General features: G+C 35.2%; 1 protein-coding gene across 6 annotated transcripts in view; it reads left to right on the forward strand.

Moving 5' to 3' along the window:
- The window catches only part of LOC127169374 (IQ motif and SEC7 domain-containing protein 2), an 86,365-nt gene that overhangs the window by 43,684 nt on the left and 19,566 nt on the right, over positions 1-23,115 (forward strand). Inside the window, exons 1-2 of one of the 6 annotated variants that reach the window (XM_051116702.1) lie at positions 10,695-10,709; positions 22,569-22,620. The exons of 3 other annotated variants lie outside the window; for them this stretch is intronic. In XM_051116702.1, coding sequence (XP_050972659.1) covers positions 22,571-22,620 — 50 coding nt within the window. In that variant the 5' untranslated portion in view covers positions 10,695-10,709; positions 22,569-22,570. Of the gene's footprint in view, positions 1-10,641; positions 11,136-21,150; positions 22,621-23,115 lie in introns of those variants that run through there. 2 more of the 6 variants (XM_051116701.1, XM_051116699.1) reach the window with 2 other exon arrangements.

The following is a 23,115-nucleotide window of genomic DNA, read 5'->3' on the forward strand; positions in this document are numbered from 1 at the left end:
GTTTTGAAGGAGTTTACATCTCACAATTCTGACTTTTTTTCTCAGAACTGCATTATACAAATTCGCAATTCTAACTTTTTTCTCAGAATTGCATGATATAAACTCGCAGTTGCAAGAAATAGTCTGAATTGCGAGATAAAAACAATTCTGACTTTTTTTCTGCAGGACATGAATAAATTTAACCTCAAAAAATGCAAATTTGTATCTTGCAATTCTGAATTTTTCTCACATTTCTGACTGTTTTCTCAGAATTGTGAGATATAAACTTGCAATTGTAAGACGTAAAGTCAGAATTGCGAGATAACAACTATTCTGTCTTTCTTGCAAATGCGAGTATCTCACAATTCTGATTTTTTTTACGCAATTCTGACTTGTTTCTCAGAATTGTAACTGCAAATTAAATTATGTTTATTTTAAGTTTAAAGTTTAAGTTTAAATTGAGTTTATATCTCACAATTCTGACTTAATAACTCGCAATTACATGATATAAAGTCAGAATTGTGAGATATAAGACAATTCTGAGAAAAAAAGTCTGAATTGTGAGATAAAAAGTCGCAAGTACAGTCTCATTTTATTTTATTATATTAATTATTCTGCTGTCAAATAGTTTGGAATAATGGCATAAATATATACGGCAATCCATAGTTTCTTTGCACAGAATAAAATTATTTTTAACCTTCATCAATATTTATTTAATTATTTATTTATTTATTTATTTATTTTAGAGCAGCGAATCGATCACTGAATCACAAAAAAAAGAATGTCTTTTCTAATTTGGAGGAAATTTATGTTGTGGTTATTATCCAAAAGTATTTGACATCAGAATGCTAGTTGACCAACAGTAATCGTTTTGTGTATATTTCAAGTATTATGAGGTGTTTTTATCTCTGTATGTTTTTAAAACAGTTTTTTTAATAAGCTTGAATCAGTTTTCTAAGCAGTCTAAAAACGAGCTATATTATAATCAGAGTGTTTCTACTTAGAAGTAAGTCGACAATCCCAAGCTGAGTGACGGCCGTCCAAGTTTCTCGAGGCTCTGTTCTTCATTTACTCTAATGATGAGCGATAACTGTTTGCGGTCATTCTGCTGCAGCGTGCGACTTCAAACTGCGAGGGATTTCAGAAATTGTTAATTTGCTAATATGTTTCAGCGGGGATGACTGTGTCGGATTAATCTTGTTTGGTAGACAGCAAGTGTCAGCTTGTGGTGATCATGAAAGGGAGCTAAACGCAGATTAGTGCAAGCACACATCAAAGGGCGAGGGTGACTCCTTTCTGCACGCGGCTGGATATTATGGCATCTCTGTTGGGCAGTGCCGGCATAGTTGAATCTGCACTGCTGCTTTGTACTATATTACTGTATTAAATGCTGATTATATGTGTATTTGCCTGAGTATGAATTTGAGTGTTGTCTGTGTATATAAAAGTGTGAACGTGTGTGTGTGTTTTGGATCCAAGCCAAGGTCACATATAACCTATAACCAAAGAGGAAGCAGGAGAAATTGCTTGATCTGAAAATGAAATGTTCGGCTGTAAAAGAAGACATAGTCTCTCTGATGGTTGTATGTTTATATCAGGATTTTCCCCCTCAGGTGTTTTGCTCGGAGTTCACGGTGTCCTGCTCGTTTGCTCTGTAGAAAAAAGCATCGGTGACAGCGCATACAGTGACAGAGGAAATCATTGAATTATAGATGACAGTGTGGATTAACCAAGAGGTCAAGGTTTGTCTGGTTAGCATTGCCTGGTTAGCATTTCCTGGCTGTAAATAAACCGTCATGTTTTTCATTGACGAGCATTCAGAAGTATAAATACCCAAGTAAATGCTGTTTTTTAAACTTTCTATTCATTAAAAAATCATGGTTTACACACACACAAACTCAGCATAACTGCGTTCATTGTTAAGAAGAAAAATTGTGCATCAAATCGTCAAATAAGAATGATTTCTGAAGGATCATGTGATACTAATGGCTGCTGAATATTTTATACTGATTAAAAAAATGATACTGATAATCTAATGTTCATGTTCAATGTTTCCTGCATAATTAATTAGTACAGATGCTGTTTAATATTTTCTGATAAGAACAGTTATGGCTGATGGAATGCATAAATGAAGAAAGTGCTTATTCTGTACACAAGTCTGATATACATCACAGACATGCATAGTAACAGACAGGCCTATAGATATATGAAGACTAATCCTGTTCAAATAGGGCTATAGATGACTTTCTGTTAGATAGCATTTTGGGAAGAGACCATTGCACATTACATCAGAGGGCTAGTGTTCATGTGATCAGTCACGTTAGCTTGCAGACAGACACCAGCTGAATCACGTTGCGGTTGCAGACGTGGCTGTTTGCTTAGCTTATTTATTCTGTGTGTACATAAACATTTTTGATTAGACATGATTCGTAAGCTTTAAGCTTTAATTTCCCTGTGTCCTTATTTGGAATCCTGACTTGCGTTGAGGTTAATTTTACACCCTAATAAAGCATAGGGAGTAATTGCTGCATAATTAATAATGGGATAATGTGATTAAAAGAGCAGCCTATTTGTTGATTCAAAAGAGCCATTATTACACTTTCTAGAAAGTTGTTAAAACTAGACTATTAATCACAGCGCTGTGGAAAACCTTTGCATAAAGTTTGAATTTTGCACTATGAGGGGTTATTTTTAAAAACAGCATGTACTTAAAAAACTGTTAAGCTTGATTCACTAAAGAAAGCAAAATGCAGTTTTGTATTGTGATCACCTTTAAAAAATTAGTTCACTCAAAAATGAAAATCCAGTCATTGATTACTCATCCTCATGTCGGTTTGGAACAACATGATGGTGAGCAAATAATGAGAATTTTCAGTTTTGGGTGAACTATCCCTTTAAATTCTAGAGAGTTATTTTCAAATGTTTTTCATTGTTATATGAATTACCATTAATACCTTTAAACAAATTTAAATTTCAATGTTGTATTTCAATACTAATTCACACAGATTGTTTAAAAGGAATAAATGATCTGAATTAGTAGTGCAGCACTATAAATGAGGTCAAGCAGCCGTGAATGATGATGGCTGTGTTCAGCACAATGGACAGCTCCCGTCACCGTCCCGTCAATGTTTGTTCAACCTCTTGATGGGACAACTTCCTGTTGTGCATGTTCATGTATGTGTTTTTCGTATCCTGTGTCCTCATAGTGTTACAATTGTTGTTGGGTCGTTCTTGAAGTCAGCTGTTTTTAAACACACCATTTAACCAGTCAAGTGTTAAGATAAGATTTACCAGGATGATTTTATTTATTTATTTTTTAAAAATGAATGAATTCAGCAAGTATTAAAGGATTAGTTCACTTCCAGAATAAAATTCTCTGGATAATTTACTCACCCCCATGTCATCCAAGATGTTAATGTCTTTCTTTATTCAGTTGAAAAGAAATTATGTTTTTTGAGGGAATTATTCCAGGATTTTTCTCCATATAGTGGACTTCAATGGTGGCCAACGGGTTGAAGGTCCAAACTGCAGTGTCAGTGCAGCTTCAAAGGTCTCTACATGATCCCAGCTGAGGAATAAGGGTCTTATCTCTCGAAGCGATCTGTCATTTTTTAAAAATAAATTAAATTAAAATAAATAAAAAAAAATTATATACCTTTTAACCACAAATGCTCATCTTGCACTAGCTCTGCGATGTGTCGACGATCTCACACATTATGTAATCACGTTGGAAAGGTCACTTGTGGTTAGTTCTTTGTCTTTTGTCTTTGATTCAAAATGGAAGGGTAGGGCAAAAAACTTCACCTCATTTTCTCCTCCAACTTCAAAAACAGCCAACATCGTTGTTTTACCTTTTTTTGTAAAGGGAGTTTGACTTTTTTGCATGTTCGCTTTGTAAACACTGAGTTGGTACTTCTGCCTACGTTGCGCATTACCTTTTCAACATTACTACTTTATGCATGAAGTTGAGCTAGTGCACAGCAAGCAATTTGGGTTAAAAAGTAAATCAGTTTGTAATTTTTTAGAAAATGACTGATTTTTTTTGCTAGAAAAGACCTTTATTCCTTGGCTGGGATCGTGTAGAGCCTTTTAAAGCTGCATTGAAACTGCAGTTTGGACCTTTAAACCATTGGCCACCATTGAAGTCCATTATATGGAGAACAATCTTGGAATAATTTCCTAAAAAAAACTTCTTTTCAACTGAAGAAAGACAGACATTATCTTGGATGACATGGGGGTGAGTAAATTATCAGGAAGGTTTTATTCTGGAAGTGAACTAATCTATTAAGTTGGTCAAAAGTGACATTCAAAAGACATTTATAATGTTACAAAGCTTTTCTATTTCAAATAAATGTTGTTCTTTTCAACTTTCTAATCATAAAAAAATTCCTGAAAAACGTTTTTGTGGTTTTCACAAAAATATTAAGCAGCACTAATGTTTTCAACAATGATAACAGTAATAAATGTTTCTTGAGCAGCAAATTAGAATCAGTTTTGCCATCACAGGAATTTTAAAATAAGTTAAATTAGTAATAAAATAAGTTATTTAAATTTGTAATAATATTTCACAATATAGAGTATTTTTGACCAAATAAATGCATTCCTTTTCCCTTTTCCTCCTCTTTTCAAAAACAAGAAGACAAAAAAAAAAAAAAAAAAAACTTTTTTTGAGTACATGGAAATAGGCCTAGTTTCAAATTGTTTGGTTCTTAAACAGAAGTAAATTTTACTGCATTACCTTGCCTTCAAATTAGAATAAAATAAAGCAATAAGCCCCCAAAAGCCGTGGTTTACAGTGAATTTATACCAGCTAATAACAACGTGTGTTAAATTCACTGTAAACCACAGCTTCATGGGGCTTATTGCTTTTATAAGACAGTTATTCCACAAAGGTAGTAAGGTTTCACAAAGTAAAACAGAGCAAATGAAATGTAATGATATTAATAAAAACTTTATTCTTCTGCCAAACAATGTAGTTCCTCAGAATGGTTGTGGTTGCCGAGCAACTTACAAATGTAAACAAAGGTGTATGTTTGTAGAGTAATTTACAGCAGCTTCAAATGTGGCTCAGCCAATCAGAATCAAATACCGGAACTATCCGTTTTATAAATGAAATTAAAAAATCAAATTTTGGCAAAACCATTTTTTGGTATTTTACCAGTTTTTATCCCTAAAACAAGATTAGCTCAAGTGTTTATGTGTGCATGTGCACAAGTGTTTATTTTGTGTATATTGTTATATGATGCCACCTAACCCCTCAGAGGTACAGGAGCCCTCCCATCTTGCGCCAAATCCTGTAAGACAGTGTGAAACCTCGGTCGCCAAGGCAACGCCACTCGACTCTGGCTCGCTGCAACCCCTCCCACATCCGTTTCTCAGCAACCGTCACCAAGCAACTCTCTCCTCTCATCCCCGCCCCCTCTCCCCTTCTCTGAATCCGCCTCTTCCAGAGAAAGTGACAACACCGTGAAGGAGGGATAAAGGGTGGGAGCAGTGTGGAGAGAGAGATAATGATTTAAAAAAGAGAGAGGGGGCAGTATGATTACAAAGAAATGAGAACGAGACCGAGAGAGACAAATGACGAGCAAGAGATCGGTAAACAGGATTACAGTAATGGACAAACAGAGAGTAAAGAGAAAATGGCAAATGGTGGGAAATAGTGAATCAGGAACAAAAAGGGTTGAAAGAAAGTGGTATGCTTCATTATTTATGGATCGAGATGAAAACATTTCCAGGTCACCAGTCACTCCAGAATTTAAAAGATTTTAAAATTGTATAATTTGCAAAGAAAGGAGAGGACCATTTTTTAAAACATGATTTTAATGACCTTTATTTAAGGGTTTTTGTTGTTTTTGTTATTTTTCTCCCCATGGCTGCATTTATTTGATCAAAAATACAATAAAACAGTAATATTGTGAAATATTATTACAATTTAAAGTATTTTCTGTTTGTTTATATATGTGTATATATATATATATATATATATATATATGTGAATATATGTATACACACAAACAGAACAAACAGAAAACACTTTAAATTGTAATAATATTTCACAAATACTGCCCTCCAAGAGTTTGGAAACACCCTAGAAAAGTGGGGTTTTGGACAATATTGACATGAATCCTTTTTAATTTGTGATAATTGTGCACTGATAAGGGACAACACAAACTACGAAAACATATTTTATTACTTAATTAAACAGTTTATACATAGAAAAAACGTACATTTTTGATTCATCAAAATGTCCACCATTAACAGTTATTACAGCTCTGCATATTCTGGGCCTAAATTCATTGTATTTTAAACTTATAGCAATAAATTGTGTGCTGACCCAAAAATCTATTAAAAACCTGGGCCAAGATTAAACCAGTAACCAGACATCACAGCTGGCAAAGGGGCATGTCTGACTTTGACATGTGTATATTGCCATTATTATGTAATCAAATTGAAAATTATTATTGCTGGTCTTCAATGATAACGTCAACTTACTTTAATGTATTTGCACCAATATAGCACCAATATATATATATATATATATATATAGAACAGTAACAGTATCTATAGTAATAGTAATGACAATTTTTTTCTATTTATTATTCCTTGACGGTGAGTTCTCATGTTCAGATTTTTACAGTATTATAAATCTACCTGAATATATGTTTTTATGTTTCCATTAGTGTTCATTATGGGGAAATGTTAATCTGAAGTGATGTCTCCATCTCTCTCAGCTGTTTGCACTCTCTGCATTCTGAAGCAGAGTCTTTCTGATCGCTCAAATGACCTAGTTAGACTTTATTAATATTGCAGTCAGCAGCACGTTGTATCGTTGTTCTGTGGGAATCATGAAAAGGGAAATGCGAGGAGACCGACATTGACTCCGCCCACCACGGGAGGCTGACAGAGCACAGTCATGAAGCATCATGTCTGTCCAATCATGTGGAGATTCGCATCACGTGGTGCCCTGGTGACATTAAAATAGACTGAGTGCTGCATGAGTAGTAGCTCATTGCACATTGAGATGATGCATGTCTACAGTATTTCAACAAGATTCGTATCATGCGGTGGACAACAGTCATCAATGTGTGCTACAGGAACAATATGAGTCTAGTAACATTTCATATTGTATGCCTAGGAAGAGAGCATGTGTGGTGATGTGAATGCATGCAACTTCTCTTACTTGGCTGTACTTACCTCTGTTTGTTTTGGTGAAATTAAGCATGACTGTGTTTTGTTTGCCATCACAGGAGGTTGGGAGAGAGAATGTAAATGTGCAATCGTCCAGTATGTTCAATGAGCCACAAACAGGTGATTTAGACCCTATTTAGAGGAATTTCCTAAAATCCATCAAGTGGTTTGTCAGTTATGCTTTCAGTTGCTATATCAATCTTCTGTGGCCTCCAGTGAAATCACAAAATGGAATGCAATTTCTCATATGTATCCATTAACAATTTTTGGCAGTTTATTTGAAAATATACCTACAGTATACAGGCCAAAACATCTAATAGAACCTGTTTACACAGGCATGATAATGCAATTAAAGTGCATATTTTGGTTAATTCTGTATTATATTCTGAAAATGAATTGCTGTTTTGATATATTTCTGCATGTTGTCGATGCCCTTGCCATTTGTTATAATGAATTTTTGCAATTTTTGGACAGTAATTTAGCCAACTCATTAATTCTCATTCATGTCCTTAAAACTAACACACAAGAGTGTCAGAGTCTGATGAATGGCAGAATGTAGGTCATTAGACTTCTACAAATCTAGGCCATAATTTTAGTTTTTTTTTAAGCATTAATGAAAAAATTGAGAATTCCCCTAGAGTTAATTTAGGTTGGACATGGACAGATTAAAATTAATGTCTAGTTTTGTGGACATTAATCAAAGAATTTGCATGATGCTGTATTCTAATTAAAACAGGCATAAGCCAGTTTGTTAGAGAATTTGAAGCTAATCACACGTTTTAACATTTTTTAACCAATGACTTTTTCAGTTGTTCATGATTTACTGCATAAGTATTTTTAAAATCTCAAAATTTCATAAAGATTGACAAGAGGATTTTCATTTGTATATATAATTGATACCAGTCTTTAGAATTATGATATTTTAACAGTAAATAACTGTGAAGTATCTAAAAGAAAAATATAGGAGTTTCCATGCAGAGCATAACTGGAGAAATGTACATTAGCGATAATCTTTTCCCAGCCTGTAAATTAAACTTTTAATATTCCCAGGCCTGATACTTCCAGGTTTTTCATGACCGTATGAACCCTGAAAAAAAGAAAAAGTGACACAGGAGAGATGAAGTGAACAGAACACTGAGCAGCTTGTGCTGAAGAATGAGACAGATGACAAACATGGGGAGGAGGCATCAAAATGGTGGCTAATATGGAATATGATGAATTATATAAAGCTGTCCTGAGGCCAGGGAGAGAGATGGAGACACAGCGACAGCGAGAGAGAGAAAGAAATATCACAAATCTCTCCTGTGTTTTGATGTCCATGTGAAAGATGGAGGAAGTGTGGGCCATTGTCAAGATGAGAAGGCTCAAGATACAGAGAAGAGACTGTTGTCACAACAGAGTGGGTTGCAAAGTCTCTCTCGGCGTGCTTCATTATAAGTCCACTGACAAAAAGAAAAACATTAATTAAACTTGGGTGTGCAAAGTGAGGAGAGAAACGGAGAATGGTCTCTTGTTTATGCACACTATTGAAAAACATTTTTAAAATTTGTTTTTTAAAATCTTTTCACACTAGAAAAAATGTTTCTTATAAATTGGTCAATTTCCCTTTATCTTTTGATATAGACAAGGTCTTTGTGTGCTTAATACATCCTGCAAGTTTCATAACTTAAAATGTCATTAATGTAATAAACCTCAGAAAATGGCTCGTTTGGATCCGAGGTGTAATGTGATGTCACCCGGACGCAGTCATTTGCATAAACACTACTCTCAGTGCAAGAAATCAACAAATAGTCATCTTCCCACCATAGGCCCTGCCCACTGGCGTTCAGCCACTTAAAGGGATATTTCACCCAAAAAGGAAATTTAGCTCATTATTTACTCACCCTCCAGGCATCCTTGGTGTATATGACTTCCTTCATTTAGATGAATGCAATCAGTGTTATATTAAAAATTATCCTGGCATTTCCCAGCTTTACAATGGCATAGGCAGGTATTTCTCTTCATCAGTCCAAAACAAGTCCAATAAAGTGCATACATCTATAATAAAAAAGTGCCTCACACAGCTCCAGGGGGTGAATAAAGGCCTCCTGTAGTGAATAGATGTGTTTTTGTAAAACAAATATCCATATTTAAAATGTAAGAATCACTTCAATGTAGCTTGCGCCAACTGGTCTACACGGAAGCAGCTTCGAGGTGGATGATGTATGATGTCGGCGTTGCGCATGTGCTGCTTAGACGTGACGAACGCAAACGCGCCGTGGAGAACCAAAACAATGGTCATAAATTAGAAGTACAAAACAAAGATTTGTTATGATATAAACCAAGAGGAGACTGGTTTTCCTTTGCTAAAGTAAGGAAACTTTGCTTCTGTAAACAAACGTTGATTTTCACGAGACTCACCAGCACATGCACAACGCCAATATCATACATCATCCACCCAGAGCTGCTTCCGTGTATGACCCGTTGGCGCAAGCTAGATTTTTTTGTGTTTTTATGTTTTGAATATTGATATTTTTCTTACAAAAACGCGATGATTCACTACAGGAGGCCTTTAATCACCCCCCAGAGCCATGTGAGGCTCTTTTTAATTATGGATGGATGCACTTTATTGGACTTGTTTTAGGCTGATGAGGAGAAACACAGACCTATGCCATTCTAAAGCTTGGAAATGCCAGGATAATTTTTAATATAACTCTTGATTGCATTTGTCTGAAAGAAGGAAGTCATATACACCAAGAATGCCTGGAGGGTGAGTAAATAATGGGCTAAATTTCATTTTTGGGAGAACTGTCCCTTTAACGACTTGACACTTGAATATGCTAAATGCGAGTGTCATGTCGCGTCAAAAGCAAGTAGAAATTACAATTACTGCCACTATCTTGTCTACAGAAAGTGTTTGCTTTCTGACACAGTTCATGCTCTTGAGTCTGTCGTCACTAGGACAAATGGAGTGAAAGAACACATGCAGATGAAAGTGTGCATGCGTCATAATATTCTCTAAAATGGCGTCAGGGTGATGCGGAGGCGAAAAATTGTTGAATAGCGTTATTTTTGTTTTCTTCACGCACAAAAAGTATTCTTTTAGCTTCAAAAATTACGGTAGAACCACTGATGTCACGTGCTATTTTGGTGATGTTCTTGATACCATTATGGACTTTGACCGTGGGGTCCGAGAGCTCTCGGATTTAAGGCCTTATGGGTTTGGAACGACATGAGGGTGAGCAAATAATGACAGATATTTCTTTTTTGAGTGAACTATCCCTTTAAGAACTGTTCACTGAAAGATTCTTTTGGAAACCCAGAATAGTTCCACTATATGGCTGCAAAAACGCCCTTATGGAATCTTTATTTTTAGGAATGCACTTTGTGAAGTGGCGTGAACTGAGTGATAGAATTGACCACCAGATTGACACCATATGGTTCCCCTGGACCGCGCGACGAATCGAGATGTGACTCACACAGATTATGTCACATGACACGCTGATTGATCTTAATGGCACCGAACAGAGCCTGTCAGATGAGTCGAAGCAATGATGCCTGAGGTGCGGATCATGCGCTGCGAACAGGAAGCGGTTTGCCAAGCTCTGCTGGCAGACGCGTTTTCGCGCCCTTACTGCTGTGTCACGCTGGCTGCACGAGTCTGAAGAGATTCAAAGGATTGGGGGAGAGAGAGGGAGAGAGAGAGATGGAACGAGAGGGGAGGAGGAGAAGGAGGGTGGCCAAGGATGAGAGAATGAGCTTCTCATCATCTCGTCGCTAATGACAGCACATGAAATCGCAAATCATGCCTTTTAAAGCGAATCCTACTCCGCGCGCACGCCGTGAGGGACGCTGTCAGCGCTCGAGCCAAATTAGCGATCAAATGAAATAGCGCTTGCGCATCCGGACGTGTTTCTCGCAACAATGTGGTGCATCAACTGTGCGTCGGATAAGACTCCAGCGATTCTTCATAACAAGCTTGTGTATTGGTAAGACGCAATATTTTGAGTCTTTTTTTTGGGACACGGCTGGTTGGAAAATGTGGTTTGTTTTCTTTTGCTAACTGGATTTTAATGAATTTGTTAGATTCGTTAATTTAAATGACCCTGTTATGAGGCATCACCGGAAAAACAACGTAAAACGCGCAATATGCGTGCGCGCATTGTAAATGGAAGCGCATCTTTAGCCGCAGAGAAAACGCTTGAGGCCAACGAGTCAGTGGGAAAACACTGCTAAAAACAGTCAGCGATGCCTTTAAATTATAGGTTATTACGCGAATGCCTGTAATGTACAGAGTTTCTGAGCTTGTGCAGTGGTCGCAGTTTTTGAATGCATGTTCTTGGCAATGACTTGTAGGTCACAAGTTTCCTCAACACAGTAATGCCCTCATTTGAAAACAAGTGTAGTACTGACTAATGCTTGAATCATTTTTTTCCTCTTATGAGTGCTGAACTGTACATATGGACATGACTGTTAAATATTCAAACATATTACAGTTGAATGACAGTTTTGAGGCTTGCTGTAGTTGTTTTAACCTGTTTAAACACACTGAAGGCAATGGTCTTCTTTAATGAGGAGGAAAAGCCCCGTTTTTATTTACACTACCATCAAAAGTTTTTGAACAGTAAGATTTTTAATGTTTTTTTTTTTTTTTTTTTTTTAAAGAAGTCTTATCTGCTCATCATTTATTTGATCCAAAGTACAGCAAAAACAGTACAATTTTGAAATCTTTTTTCTATTTAAAATAACTGGTTTCTGTTTGAATATATTTTAAAATGAAATTTATTCCTGTGATTTAATAGCTGAATTTTTTTAGCATCATTACTCCAGTCACGTGATCCTTCAGAAATCATTCTAATATTATGATTTGCTGATCAAAAAACATTTTAATAGTATTATGTTGAAAACAGGTAAGTAGTATTTTTTTTTCAGGTTTCTTTGATGAATAGAAAGTTGAGAAGAACAGCACGTATCTGATATAAAAGTATTTTGTAACATTATAAATTTCTTTATCGTCACTTTTAATAAATTTAAAGCATCCGTGCTAAATAAAAGTATTAATTTCTATCATTTCTTTTCCAAAACAATTATACTGACTACAAGCTTTTGAATGATATAGTGTATAATGTTACAAAAGCTTTTTATTTCAAATAAATGCAATCTTTTATCTTTCTATTCATCAAAGAATCCTGAAAAAAAAAATACTCAACTGTTTTAAATATTGATAATTATCAATACTTAAAACAGTTCACTTTTTTAAATTATTATTATTATTAATATTAATAATAATAATAACATATATTATGTTATTATTAATATATATTAATATTAATAATAATGTTTAATTTCTTGAACAGCGAATCAGCATGTTAGAATGATTTCTGAAGGATCATGTGACACTGAAGACTGGAGTAATGATGCTAAAAATTAAGTTTTGATCACAGGAATAAATTAAATTTTCAAATATATTCAAACAGAAAACGTTTATTTTAAATGGTAAAAATATTTTTAAATGTTACTGTTTTGCTGTACTTCGGATCAAATATATGCAGGCTTGGTGAGCAGAAGAGACATTAAAAAATCTTACTTTTGGCAGTGTTTTATTTATTTTAGTCTGGTGTAAACTAACCATATTCGTTTAAATTTTACTTAGTTTCTGGATAACATTTACCTTACGCTATCAACAAGAAACCAGTACTATACTGTAAAAAGTGGTAGCCTGTAATTGTTACCTTACTGTAAAGAAAGAATCAGATCTGATTTGACCCATAAAATAGTTTTGATTCGGTCAGTATTTAATACCATTTGTTTATATTAGCACGTTATGAAGTCAGTGTATGTGTTCTAAAACTTTCTTTTTTTTAATTAGCTGAAATAGTAGACCTACAGTAGCATAGATTATATTTGGCTATTTTTTATAGTTACCTTCTATTTGGACCATTAGTCAACCAATTTACTGTAAAAACTGCAGGTGTTATGATGGTCCCACTGTAATGTAACTGAGCAGAGTGCTTGCTAAAAACCAGTTCACTCACAGGTCATCTTTTCAAGATCATTTTCACTCTGATATGACCTAAAGTGTTGGTGTTTGAGTGGGTGAGTTATTTACTCTATATTTAGACATCCTTTTACACCATGTCTGATTCAGGGTGATTTAAGAACTAATTGTGAGCATGAGAAACCGATATTATTGCACTGAATGCTTAATTGGCTAGTCATAGCATATTGCATCATATTCATTCTTTTTTATGATGTCCTGTCAGTTATTTTCTTTTCTGAATTTTGAGGAGGCACCTGCTTCGTTGCTTCCATAATGCTTCAAACGTCTTGTTCCAGATTTGAGTCTTGTCAAAAAACATAATAAAACTCTCTAGTACGTTGTGCAGAAACAAGCCGTGGTGTTCTCTCTAGGCTTTCTCTCTGTTTTTCAGCTGGCGGGGGGTCTTCTGAATCCGTTAGTCTTCTTGTGCGAGGGATTTAAACAGTGCTGGAGAGATTTCAGCTGTTTTACAGACTGCGAAAGCTACGACACTGTCAAAGAGGCAGCAAGAGACGAAGTATGTGAGACAGAATCACTGTTCTTCAGCAAGTGTGCTGCTGCTAGCAAGTTGGTCTTGTATTTTTTTTCCTCACAGTCTCTGTCATGATGACTGCCATCCATTGCAATAAGGAATTATTTAGTGCTTCATCATTCCTGGTGCATGGACTAACTGCTTTCTTTGTTATAGTGAATTATGATTTTTTTTTAAAATCTTGAATTTTGTTTATCTTTCAGTATACTTTTAGCTTTATGAACTTTTGCACAGCCCTTCAGCAGAATATGGGTTCAGAAATGCTAAAGATTTCATCTGCGCTTCGACCTTCTCTTCCTCTCTTCCTCTCTTTCTCTTTCTATCCCCCAGCCATGTATCTCGCTGTACTATCAGCCCTGGCCATTTCCTGTCTGTTTTAATGCATTGGATTTGAGCCACAGCTACAATTTTCATTTGCTTTATCTTTACTTACCTTAATTCAGTTTTATTTCCGACTATGTTTGGGTTTTCTTATCCATGTCGCTGTGTTTAAAGGCACAGATTTTTGTTAATCCATTCAGTGTTTATAAGTAGAGCATCGTATTCATTCCAAACACATTGCTGCACATATGAAAAGTGGCATTTAGTTACCATAGCAGCGAGAAGCTTGTGAGTCCTGTCAGAGAAAGAGACTGAGTCAGCTGACTAAAGAAGTTATGCTACTCAGCATGGGACCTCACTGAATAATTGGCATGTTTTGCTTTTCCAACATGTCTTAGAATATGCCAAGAAAGCTTTCTTCTTATGTTGCTATCTTAACTTGGTGAAAGAAGTGTGTTGAAGTCTTGCATAAATATGTTCATGCTCATTCTAGTGTTGGGATGTGCATTACATTGTCCAAATTGAAGCTGGAGTCAAACAGTCCTCGCTCTTACAAGTAGTGGTAATGTTGGGATTCTGATTCATTTTGTTGAAGTAGTTTGCTTAGAAACAAATATGTCATTGGTTTTTTTATGTCAAAGCACAACAGGGGATGAACTTTTTTAATGGAAAAGTGGAAAATTATAGATTATGGAATTGGTATTTTGACCAGAAACGATGGTTTAAAGTTAAAATGTCTTAAAGGGATAGTTCACCAAAAAAGGATTTACTCACCCTCAAGCCTTCCTAGTTGTATATGACTTTCTTCTTTCAAACGTATACAATCAGAGTTATATTAACAAATGTCGTATGCATGTTCACGAAAGAATGGCGTTCCAGCGAATGACGTAGGACTTAGGCGTAGCGTAAGCTCCGGTGAGAATATGCTGGTCTCTTTAGAACCAACTTTTGTTTACAGCAAAGGAAAACCAGTCCCCTCTTGGTTTATATCGAAATCCTCTGACATTTTTCTTTACAAATCCTTGTTTTGTACTTTTAATTCTTGACCAATGTTTTGTTTTGCTCTCTCTGCTGCACTTCCTCATTCGTCACTGCATTCTCCTAAGTCCTGGATCATCCGCTTGAATGCCACTCTCTCATGAACATGGATATGATAGTTAGCAGAAGCTAGAGATTACTGTTTATGAAGTTTTAAATATGGATATTTTTCTTACACAAACGCATTGATTCACTTCATAGGGGCCTTTATTAACCCCCTTAGTTGTGTGGAGTACTTTTTATGATGGATGGATGATCTTTCATTGACTTCTATTGGGCTATTGAATGTCAACAGCCATTCACTGCCATTATAAAGCTTGGAAGAGCTGGGAAAGTCATATAGGGCCCTATAAAATCCATTTTTTTTTTTTTTCCAAATTATGTTTTATTTTTTTGCTAAATTCCATTTTTTCAGTTTTAATTTTTCTCTTTTTTTAATGGTTAAAATACATTTTATTAATCAAAAAGCAAGTCTAATTAATTAAAATTATGAAACTTATACAATTTAACATCAATTTATTAAAAGTTTAACAAAAAATACATGTTTAGGGCCCTATGAAATGTTTTATTTTTTCTCACCTTCTGTTTTACTGTTACCAAATTCTGTTTAAGCATGTCTAATTATTTGAATACATAAAGTTAAGTTTTACAATATTTTTATAATATTTACAATTTTCTGGTTATCAAATGAAGGTATAAAATATTAATTTATCTTTAAATCAAATGAAAATTAAACAAACTTAATTTTTTGGGAAACACTTAAAATGAAAACATGAAAGAAATATTGTGTGATCTCTCAAAAGAAAAAATGCTTATGAAGAAACTTCAGAGCAGTTCTGGAAATTGAAGTTGTTAATGTATTTATGTCCTCATTTGGCAAAACGGCTGATGCTGAAATCACTGCGAGCGTCACGTGAACTTCAGTATGTGTGTAGTAAACAAGACACGCAGAACATGAAAGATTCATATTTAAATAGTCTTTTTGCTCAATATTTAGAGATACTAGTCCGTATTGCGATTTGATTTGTGTAATTACCCACTTTTGATTAATTCATGCAAACTTAGACAAATTCTGTGACATTCCACATTATACAGTAAATTCCGTTTTTATGACTGGATTCCGCAATTCCGTGGTCCTATATACACCTAGGATAGCTTGAGGGTGAGTAAATCATGGAGTAATTTTCGTTTTTGGGTAACAATCCCTTTAAATGAAGTGTGTCACTGTGGTCTGACTGTAATAAATTATATATTAGGTTAATAACATATAATAAGTTATGATAGCCATTTACTGTATATAAATAATTCACACATGTTTGGATTTTGTATTGGATTATATTTTTTGGATATGTTTGGAAGCACAGTTGGATATTTATTAATTTATTGTTTACCCCATCCAAAATTTCTACCTGGTTTGGGTTGAGTTAGTGAGATTATTTGCCTGTCGTCTGGCTAAATTTAGAAACCAGAAATGGTTAAACTGAATGATGTCATTATTTTTCTTCTTTGAACATCCGTCTTGTTCAGACAGATCTCTGGAAGTTCAAAGTCGGGTGTTACTTTGTATTTTCAGCAGTCCTGCTATTTTAAGCCCAAAACGTTCACGTTGTCAGTGATTCTCTCTTCTGTGCTGCTGAAGCTGTGATCCGGTTTGGTGTAAATGACAGGCTGCTTGAGGTTGTGCAAAAAAGCGAGACCATACAGCGCTCTGTGTCGTGACAGGCAGCAGTCTTATTCTCCAACAGTGCGTTCTCAGGCTGAGCCTTTAGTAATGAACGCAGAGATGATTCCCAGGACCACTTCAGCAGTTCTGGCCTGTAGCTTTAAACAGGAAGTGCTCTGTGACTGCCAAACACTGCATTTTGAGTGCAGAAATGACGTACACTCTCTTTGGCTTCTGATGCTCACTGCGTGAAGATTTGTTGTTTGCTGAGTGTGCAAAAGGAAAGCTTCCAGTGCTTTATGATCCACTCCAGAAATAGTACCATTATGTCATATTTGGACATCTTAAGGAAGTAAACAAATGTATAGTTCAAATGTATGTATTTGCAATATAGTAATGATATGACACATAATTATTTGTGTACTTGATTTATTAGTAAAGTGACTTTAATCATGAAAATGACTTTATACAGTTTCATGTCTCAATTTAAAGGGATAGTTCACCCAAAAATGAATCACTTTCTTTCTTGCACAGATCAACAGTAAAGTTAGCTCACAATTCACTGTCCATGTGTGGAAAAAGAGCAGCATCACCATATTTTTAGATTCCCTGCATGTTCCCTGGAAGAAAACAAATGCAGTTTTGGAATGACTCGAGAATGACAAAATGATGACAGGTTTTTCATTTTTTGGTGAACTTTCCCTTTAACAACCTCCTGCAGTGACACATTTTCTCACACTGTCTCACACCTTTACCTGCATGACAACAGAGCCGCACAAGCAGTACTCTCAAGGAGATGGGTGATTCAGAGACTGTATGTTAACTTTCCATTTCAGGAGAAACCATGTGCCTGTGAGTGTGAATTAAGTCTAAATTCAGAATCCAATTTCAAAGGTGCAGAACAACTGTGTCAGCATCAGATTCAAAGAAAAAGTGCACTGAAAAATTAATTTTTGTATAATAATGTATGACTGGCGTTCTTCTGTGGAACATAAACAAAGGTCATTTAAAGGAAATTCCTTGTATGGTCAAAAGAAAGTTTTTTTTTTTCTTTTTAAATCTCATTCATATTTTAACCTGAATTTGTTCTGATTTTTTTCCCCCTATTTCTTGTAACATTATATGACTGACTGTATGCAAACAAATAATGTATTATTGTTTGAGCAGATGGATATGAATATTTTCTGTTAATAACAATATTTCGGTCTGTTTTAACATATGGCTTCAAATAGTAACCTTTGATTCTCTGATAAATAGAAAGTTCAAAAGAACAGCATTTATTTGAAACAGAAATCTTGACATATATTATAAACATTATAAATGTCTTTACTGTCACTTGATCAGTTTAATGCATCCTTTAAAAGTACAAATATTAAGCTAATTTTTACTGTAGATTGTAATTAGAATGATAAATTCTGCTAGTTTTTTTCTTCTGTTTTTCACAGGCATGTTTTTAAATTTTTTTTGGGCCCTATGATTTCGGAATTGTGGAATCCAGACATAAAAAATAGAATGTACTGTATAACACGGAATGTCACGGAATTTGCCAAATTTTGGATGAATAAATCAAAAGTAGGTTGGAACACATAAATCAAATTGCAATAATATTAAGCCACAAAAATACTAGGAGTATTTACCAGAAAAATGTAAATACACAATACAGTATTTCTGAAAAAAAGAAATAAAATAAGAAGTAAAATAATATAAAATAAATTATATATATATATAATTATAATTATAATTATAATTAGAAATGTTTTTGATTATTAAAATTTAATGAAACCACTAAAATAGAATCCAGAAATGAATAAAAAACACAAAATTTGGTAAAAATATAACTGAATTTAAAAATAAAATAAAATGTGTTTTATAGGGCCTTAGAAAAACATTGTTAAACTTTTAATAGTGTGTGTAAAATGTGTGAGTTTCATTTTTATTTTAATTAATTTGACATGCTTTTTGATTAATATTTTTTAATTTAACCACTAAAACACAGTCTAGAAAAATGAAAATGAAAAAAAGAACAGAATCCAAAAAAAATGTGAATGTAAAAACGTCATTTGGAAAAAAATAATACCGATTTCAAAGGGACCTATTTTCTGTGAACTAACCCTACTCATATAAACACGCAAATGCAGTGGTTTTCTATTATGTGCATTATAACACTAAAAAGGCTACAAAAACGAGTACAATACCTTTTTCTCTACATCTTTAATGAAGATCTCATTCACGACATCATTTCCAACTCAAGGCTACTGAGACTAGACTGATATGGTGGAATTACTGTTATTCAGAGCCTGAACTAATTAAACACGATGATGAAAATCGATAGAATTGATAATAAAACCGCTTAGAGCTGTTACGCCAACCCCCAGCTTCTGTAGCAAACATATAAGCTCTGATCCAAAACGTAGTGTGCTGCCTACGGAGGCAGCATTTTAAGACATCACATGGCTGTTCCAGAAGGTAGGCAGCTTAATTATGCCGCCTCCTACCTTGTTTCGACCAAATTCTAAGGCAGCATCACATATAGCCTTTATAGAGAAAGCAATTCTATAATACATTGTGATGAGCTCTGTAAAAAAATCGATCCAAGATGGTGGATGAGGCGAGAGTATTATAAATAAGTTCATATTATCATAAAAATGGTTTAATTGCAATTATAAAGTGTTTTGCATATATTATAAAAATATTTTTGCTGTGTTTTTATGCATTGGGGAACTGTAGTGTTAGCTTAGCAGCATGCTAACACGAAACAAACTTTCGAAATGAATTATGAAAACATGTCTCCCTTGGTACAAACACAAAACATGCCCCTGCATGTTCTTATGTAGAAGTTGCTTATTCTCAATTATATGTATTTGATATTTGTGGTGGTTTTCTGGTGGGTTGTGGTGAGATCACAGAGACACAAAAATTGGTATAGATTTACACAGAACTGAGTAAACAGTTCAATACCCTTCTAAGATCAATGGTGCACACTCTTTTTATCTGTTTATCAGACGTTTTGCTATTTCTAACAACTTTATTTTTGAGGTTTAGCTTTTTCTAACAGCTAGATGTTTGCAGGATGTGAACTGTTTTAGAGTTTATTGTGGAATGAAAGTCAGTTACTCCAAAATCATGACCAAGGCTAGCAAAGTGACATAATTTGAAAGTGCACCATTATATAATGGCAGATGAATGGTATAGTGATATAGTGACATTAGCATAGGCCCCAGATCATTCTATTGAAAAGCAAATGGCTCTTTTAAATCATAAAGTTAATGGTGCTGCTTTATTACTTTATTATTGGTTTTATAGAGCAAGCTAAAGCTTTATTAATGTCTGCAGAGTCCTATATATTTGTGTTCTATTACTCATTTTATAGTGAGGATTACACATTTACAAATCTGTTTTGATTGGCCAATGTATTTCTGTCTAGTGGAAGAATGGGAAGTATTGAATTGTCTTACTAACTGAGGCACATGATGACATTATAATCTGAGCTGGCGTGTTATCTGTATTTTAATGAATGGAATATTAGCATGTCCTAAATTACAGTATGTTGAAAGTGTTCGGGTGGCCATTTCTTGTGGATGCATTGTTTTAAACGCTTGATTGTTTTCTTGTTGATAATGTTTTCTAGACCAACACCGCCAAATGCATGTAGCAGTCTGACTGACACTCAATTAACAGCTGCTCACTGAGTCGCACGGAAATATTCCTTTCTGTCAGCATCTGCCCACGAACGTGTTTTTTGTAAATACACAAGCAAACAAATGCACATGTATATTTCGCTCTCAGTGTACTTTAACCTTCAGAAAGGGTTCCTTATCTTCGTCTGTGAGGTCATTGTTTAAATCAGATATTAAATGTGAAGAATTACAACTAAAAGCATCTGCTTACTTAATAAATGTTAATGTAATTTAGTCATCCTCATGTTATTGTTGTCAGTATACAACACATTGATAATATTATAAAATAGTGTAATTAGTGACGCCAAATTGATTAATCGCGATTAATCACATCAAAAATAACAGTTTGTTTACATAATATGCATACTGTGTATATTGTGTATATTTATATGTATATACACACACATATATGTATATATTCAAGAAATATTTACATGTATACATACATTTTTTTACATGCATTTTTGTCAAATCCAGGTGATGATATACCATAGAAATATGATGTTTATGACATTTATGACTGTTATAGCAGCAGCTGTAGTCCAATGTCCCTGAAACTTTGCATGCTTGTTTAGAATCACCTGTTGCATGTGCTCAGCAGGTTTCGGGAAGTTTTGAGTTTTCGTTTAGGCCTTATAGACATTTTGGGTATATTTGGACATGTCCCTTTTCTAAAGGACCCAGTTATAGCTTCCCAAAAGGTAAATTTCAACATGTTTTTGATAATTATTGACCTAGAGAGTCCAGAGAATTGCCTTGGACTAGTTCGCAAAAGTAGGTTTTTCACATCTTCTCAATCACTTAAAAAACAGTTTGATTGACAGCAGTGGTTCTCCAAGTTGGTCAAAATTAGGAGGTCTATCATACGATACAAATATCGCGTACATGTGTGGAAAAATGTGCAATCGTTTACGTCCTCAAAATATGCGATACCACCCCCTCAGTGGGTGATTTCTTTCAAATTTCTCACAGACCTTTGGGGCCGTGAGTCAAACAGGCCCACCGAGTTTCGTTCCGGTCGGCCTCCATTACTCTTGTCTAAGAGGTGCTTGATCTTCATTGGCCAGTGGCGTCCATTTTTTTGAGATACGCAAATGTCCCCATAGACACTTGTGGCTCTTTGGACCAAGACTGTGCACAGCTATTTTTATGTTGATAGGACAAATGGTTGCCTAGTTATAGCCATTTTTATGTTTATTTCCTCTTATAGCGCCACCAAGTGGCCAATCTCCAATTTTTTTCCTGTGACCTCAGCTTGGGCCTGTGACTGAGCGGTTTAGGAGTTACGAGCGATTTCGTACTTTCAATTGGTGTAGCGCCTCCCTCAGGCCGATTGGGGCGAGCCTCGTTCACGTCAGCGGTAGAGTAGAGTTTCAATTCTACGACTACATCTACGAATAATGAATCTGTGTGTAGTGAACTGACCCTGGACTGAGGCGACGTGTTTGTGTGTGTGCTTTTGTGTGACTTGCCCTGGGAGGTGGGGACAGCCTGGTTTGCCCACACACACATGCACCATGTGACTGGGATTCTACCACAGCTGCATATGCGTCATGAGCAAGCACACATACATGTACATTTCTAAAGTCACTCATGCTGATCACCGCAGGATTGCACGGCTGGACTACTCGGCGCTATTCCTGGACACGCATTACCACACACGTACAGGAGAGAAAGTTTGAAGGACATTTATTGCCATGTGTGATTGAAAGAGAAACAGCAGTTGCACTATGCTGCCTTTTGGTGGAACTGTCTATTGTGAAACTGTATTCTGTACGATAATCATACACTGAATGTTACATTGTGTAGCAGTATATTATTTCAGTTGATTGCTGTTGAGCCGATTGTTTTGAAGCTTTGCTGTTGCTGGCAAAACTCAGCTGTTGCTGTGTTGGTAGTTACCAGTCCCCTGGTGTGAAGAGATTTGTTACGCTCAGAGAGAGAGAGAGACTGTATGTGTGTGTGTGTGTGTTTTGCTACTGTACTGCTTGTAAACTGCATCGGCACTGCAGTAATTGACAGATTGTCGATGCAGTCATCAGGAAACCCACCGGCATGATTGTGCTGATCCCAGAGCAGCTCTTATGCAAGCGCACGCTCCCTATCTCACCGCTGCAGACATCATGTGTGAGTTTTTTTTCTCCTCCTTAGCCATGCGCTTCCATCGAAAGACTAAACTCCCGCACAGGGCACACGCCTACATGTGAGTAAATGACTGAAAAATGTTAAACATTATATGTGAAGATATGAGATATTAATTCATATATACTGTGTATATATACAGTTAAGGTCAAAAGTTTACATACACCTTGCAGAATCTGCAAAATGTTATTTTACCAAAATAAAAGGGATCATGCAAAATGCATGTTATTTTTTATTTAGTACTGACCTTCACATAAAAGATATACATATAGTCCACAAGAGAAAAAAAGAGTTGAATAAAAATAAGCCTGTTCGAAAGCTTACATATGCTTCTTAATACTGTGTTGTTTTCTAAATGATCCACAGCTGAGTGTTTTGTTTTGTTTTTTAGTGATGGTTGTTTATAACTTACGTGTTTGTCCTGATCAGTTAAACTGCCTGCTTTTCTTCAAAAAAATCCTTCAGGCCCCACAAATTCTTTGGTTTTTCAGCAATTTTGTGTATTTGAATCCTTTCCAACAATGACTGTATGACTTTGAGATCCATCTTTTCACAC

The sequence above is a fragment of the Labeo rohita genome, chromosome 8, assembly GCF_022985175.1.
Source record: "Labeo rohita strain BAU-BD-2019 chromosome 8, IGBB_LRoh.1.0, whole genome shotgun sequence".
NCBI classification, from domain to species: domain Eukaryota; kingdom Metazoa; phylum Chordata; class Actinopteri; order Cypriniformes; family Cyprinidae; genus Labeo; species Labeo rohita.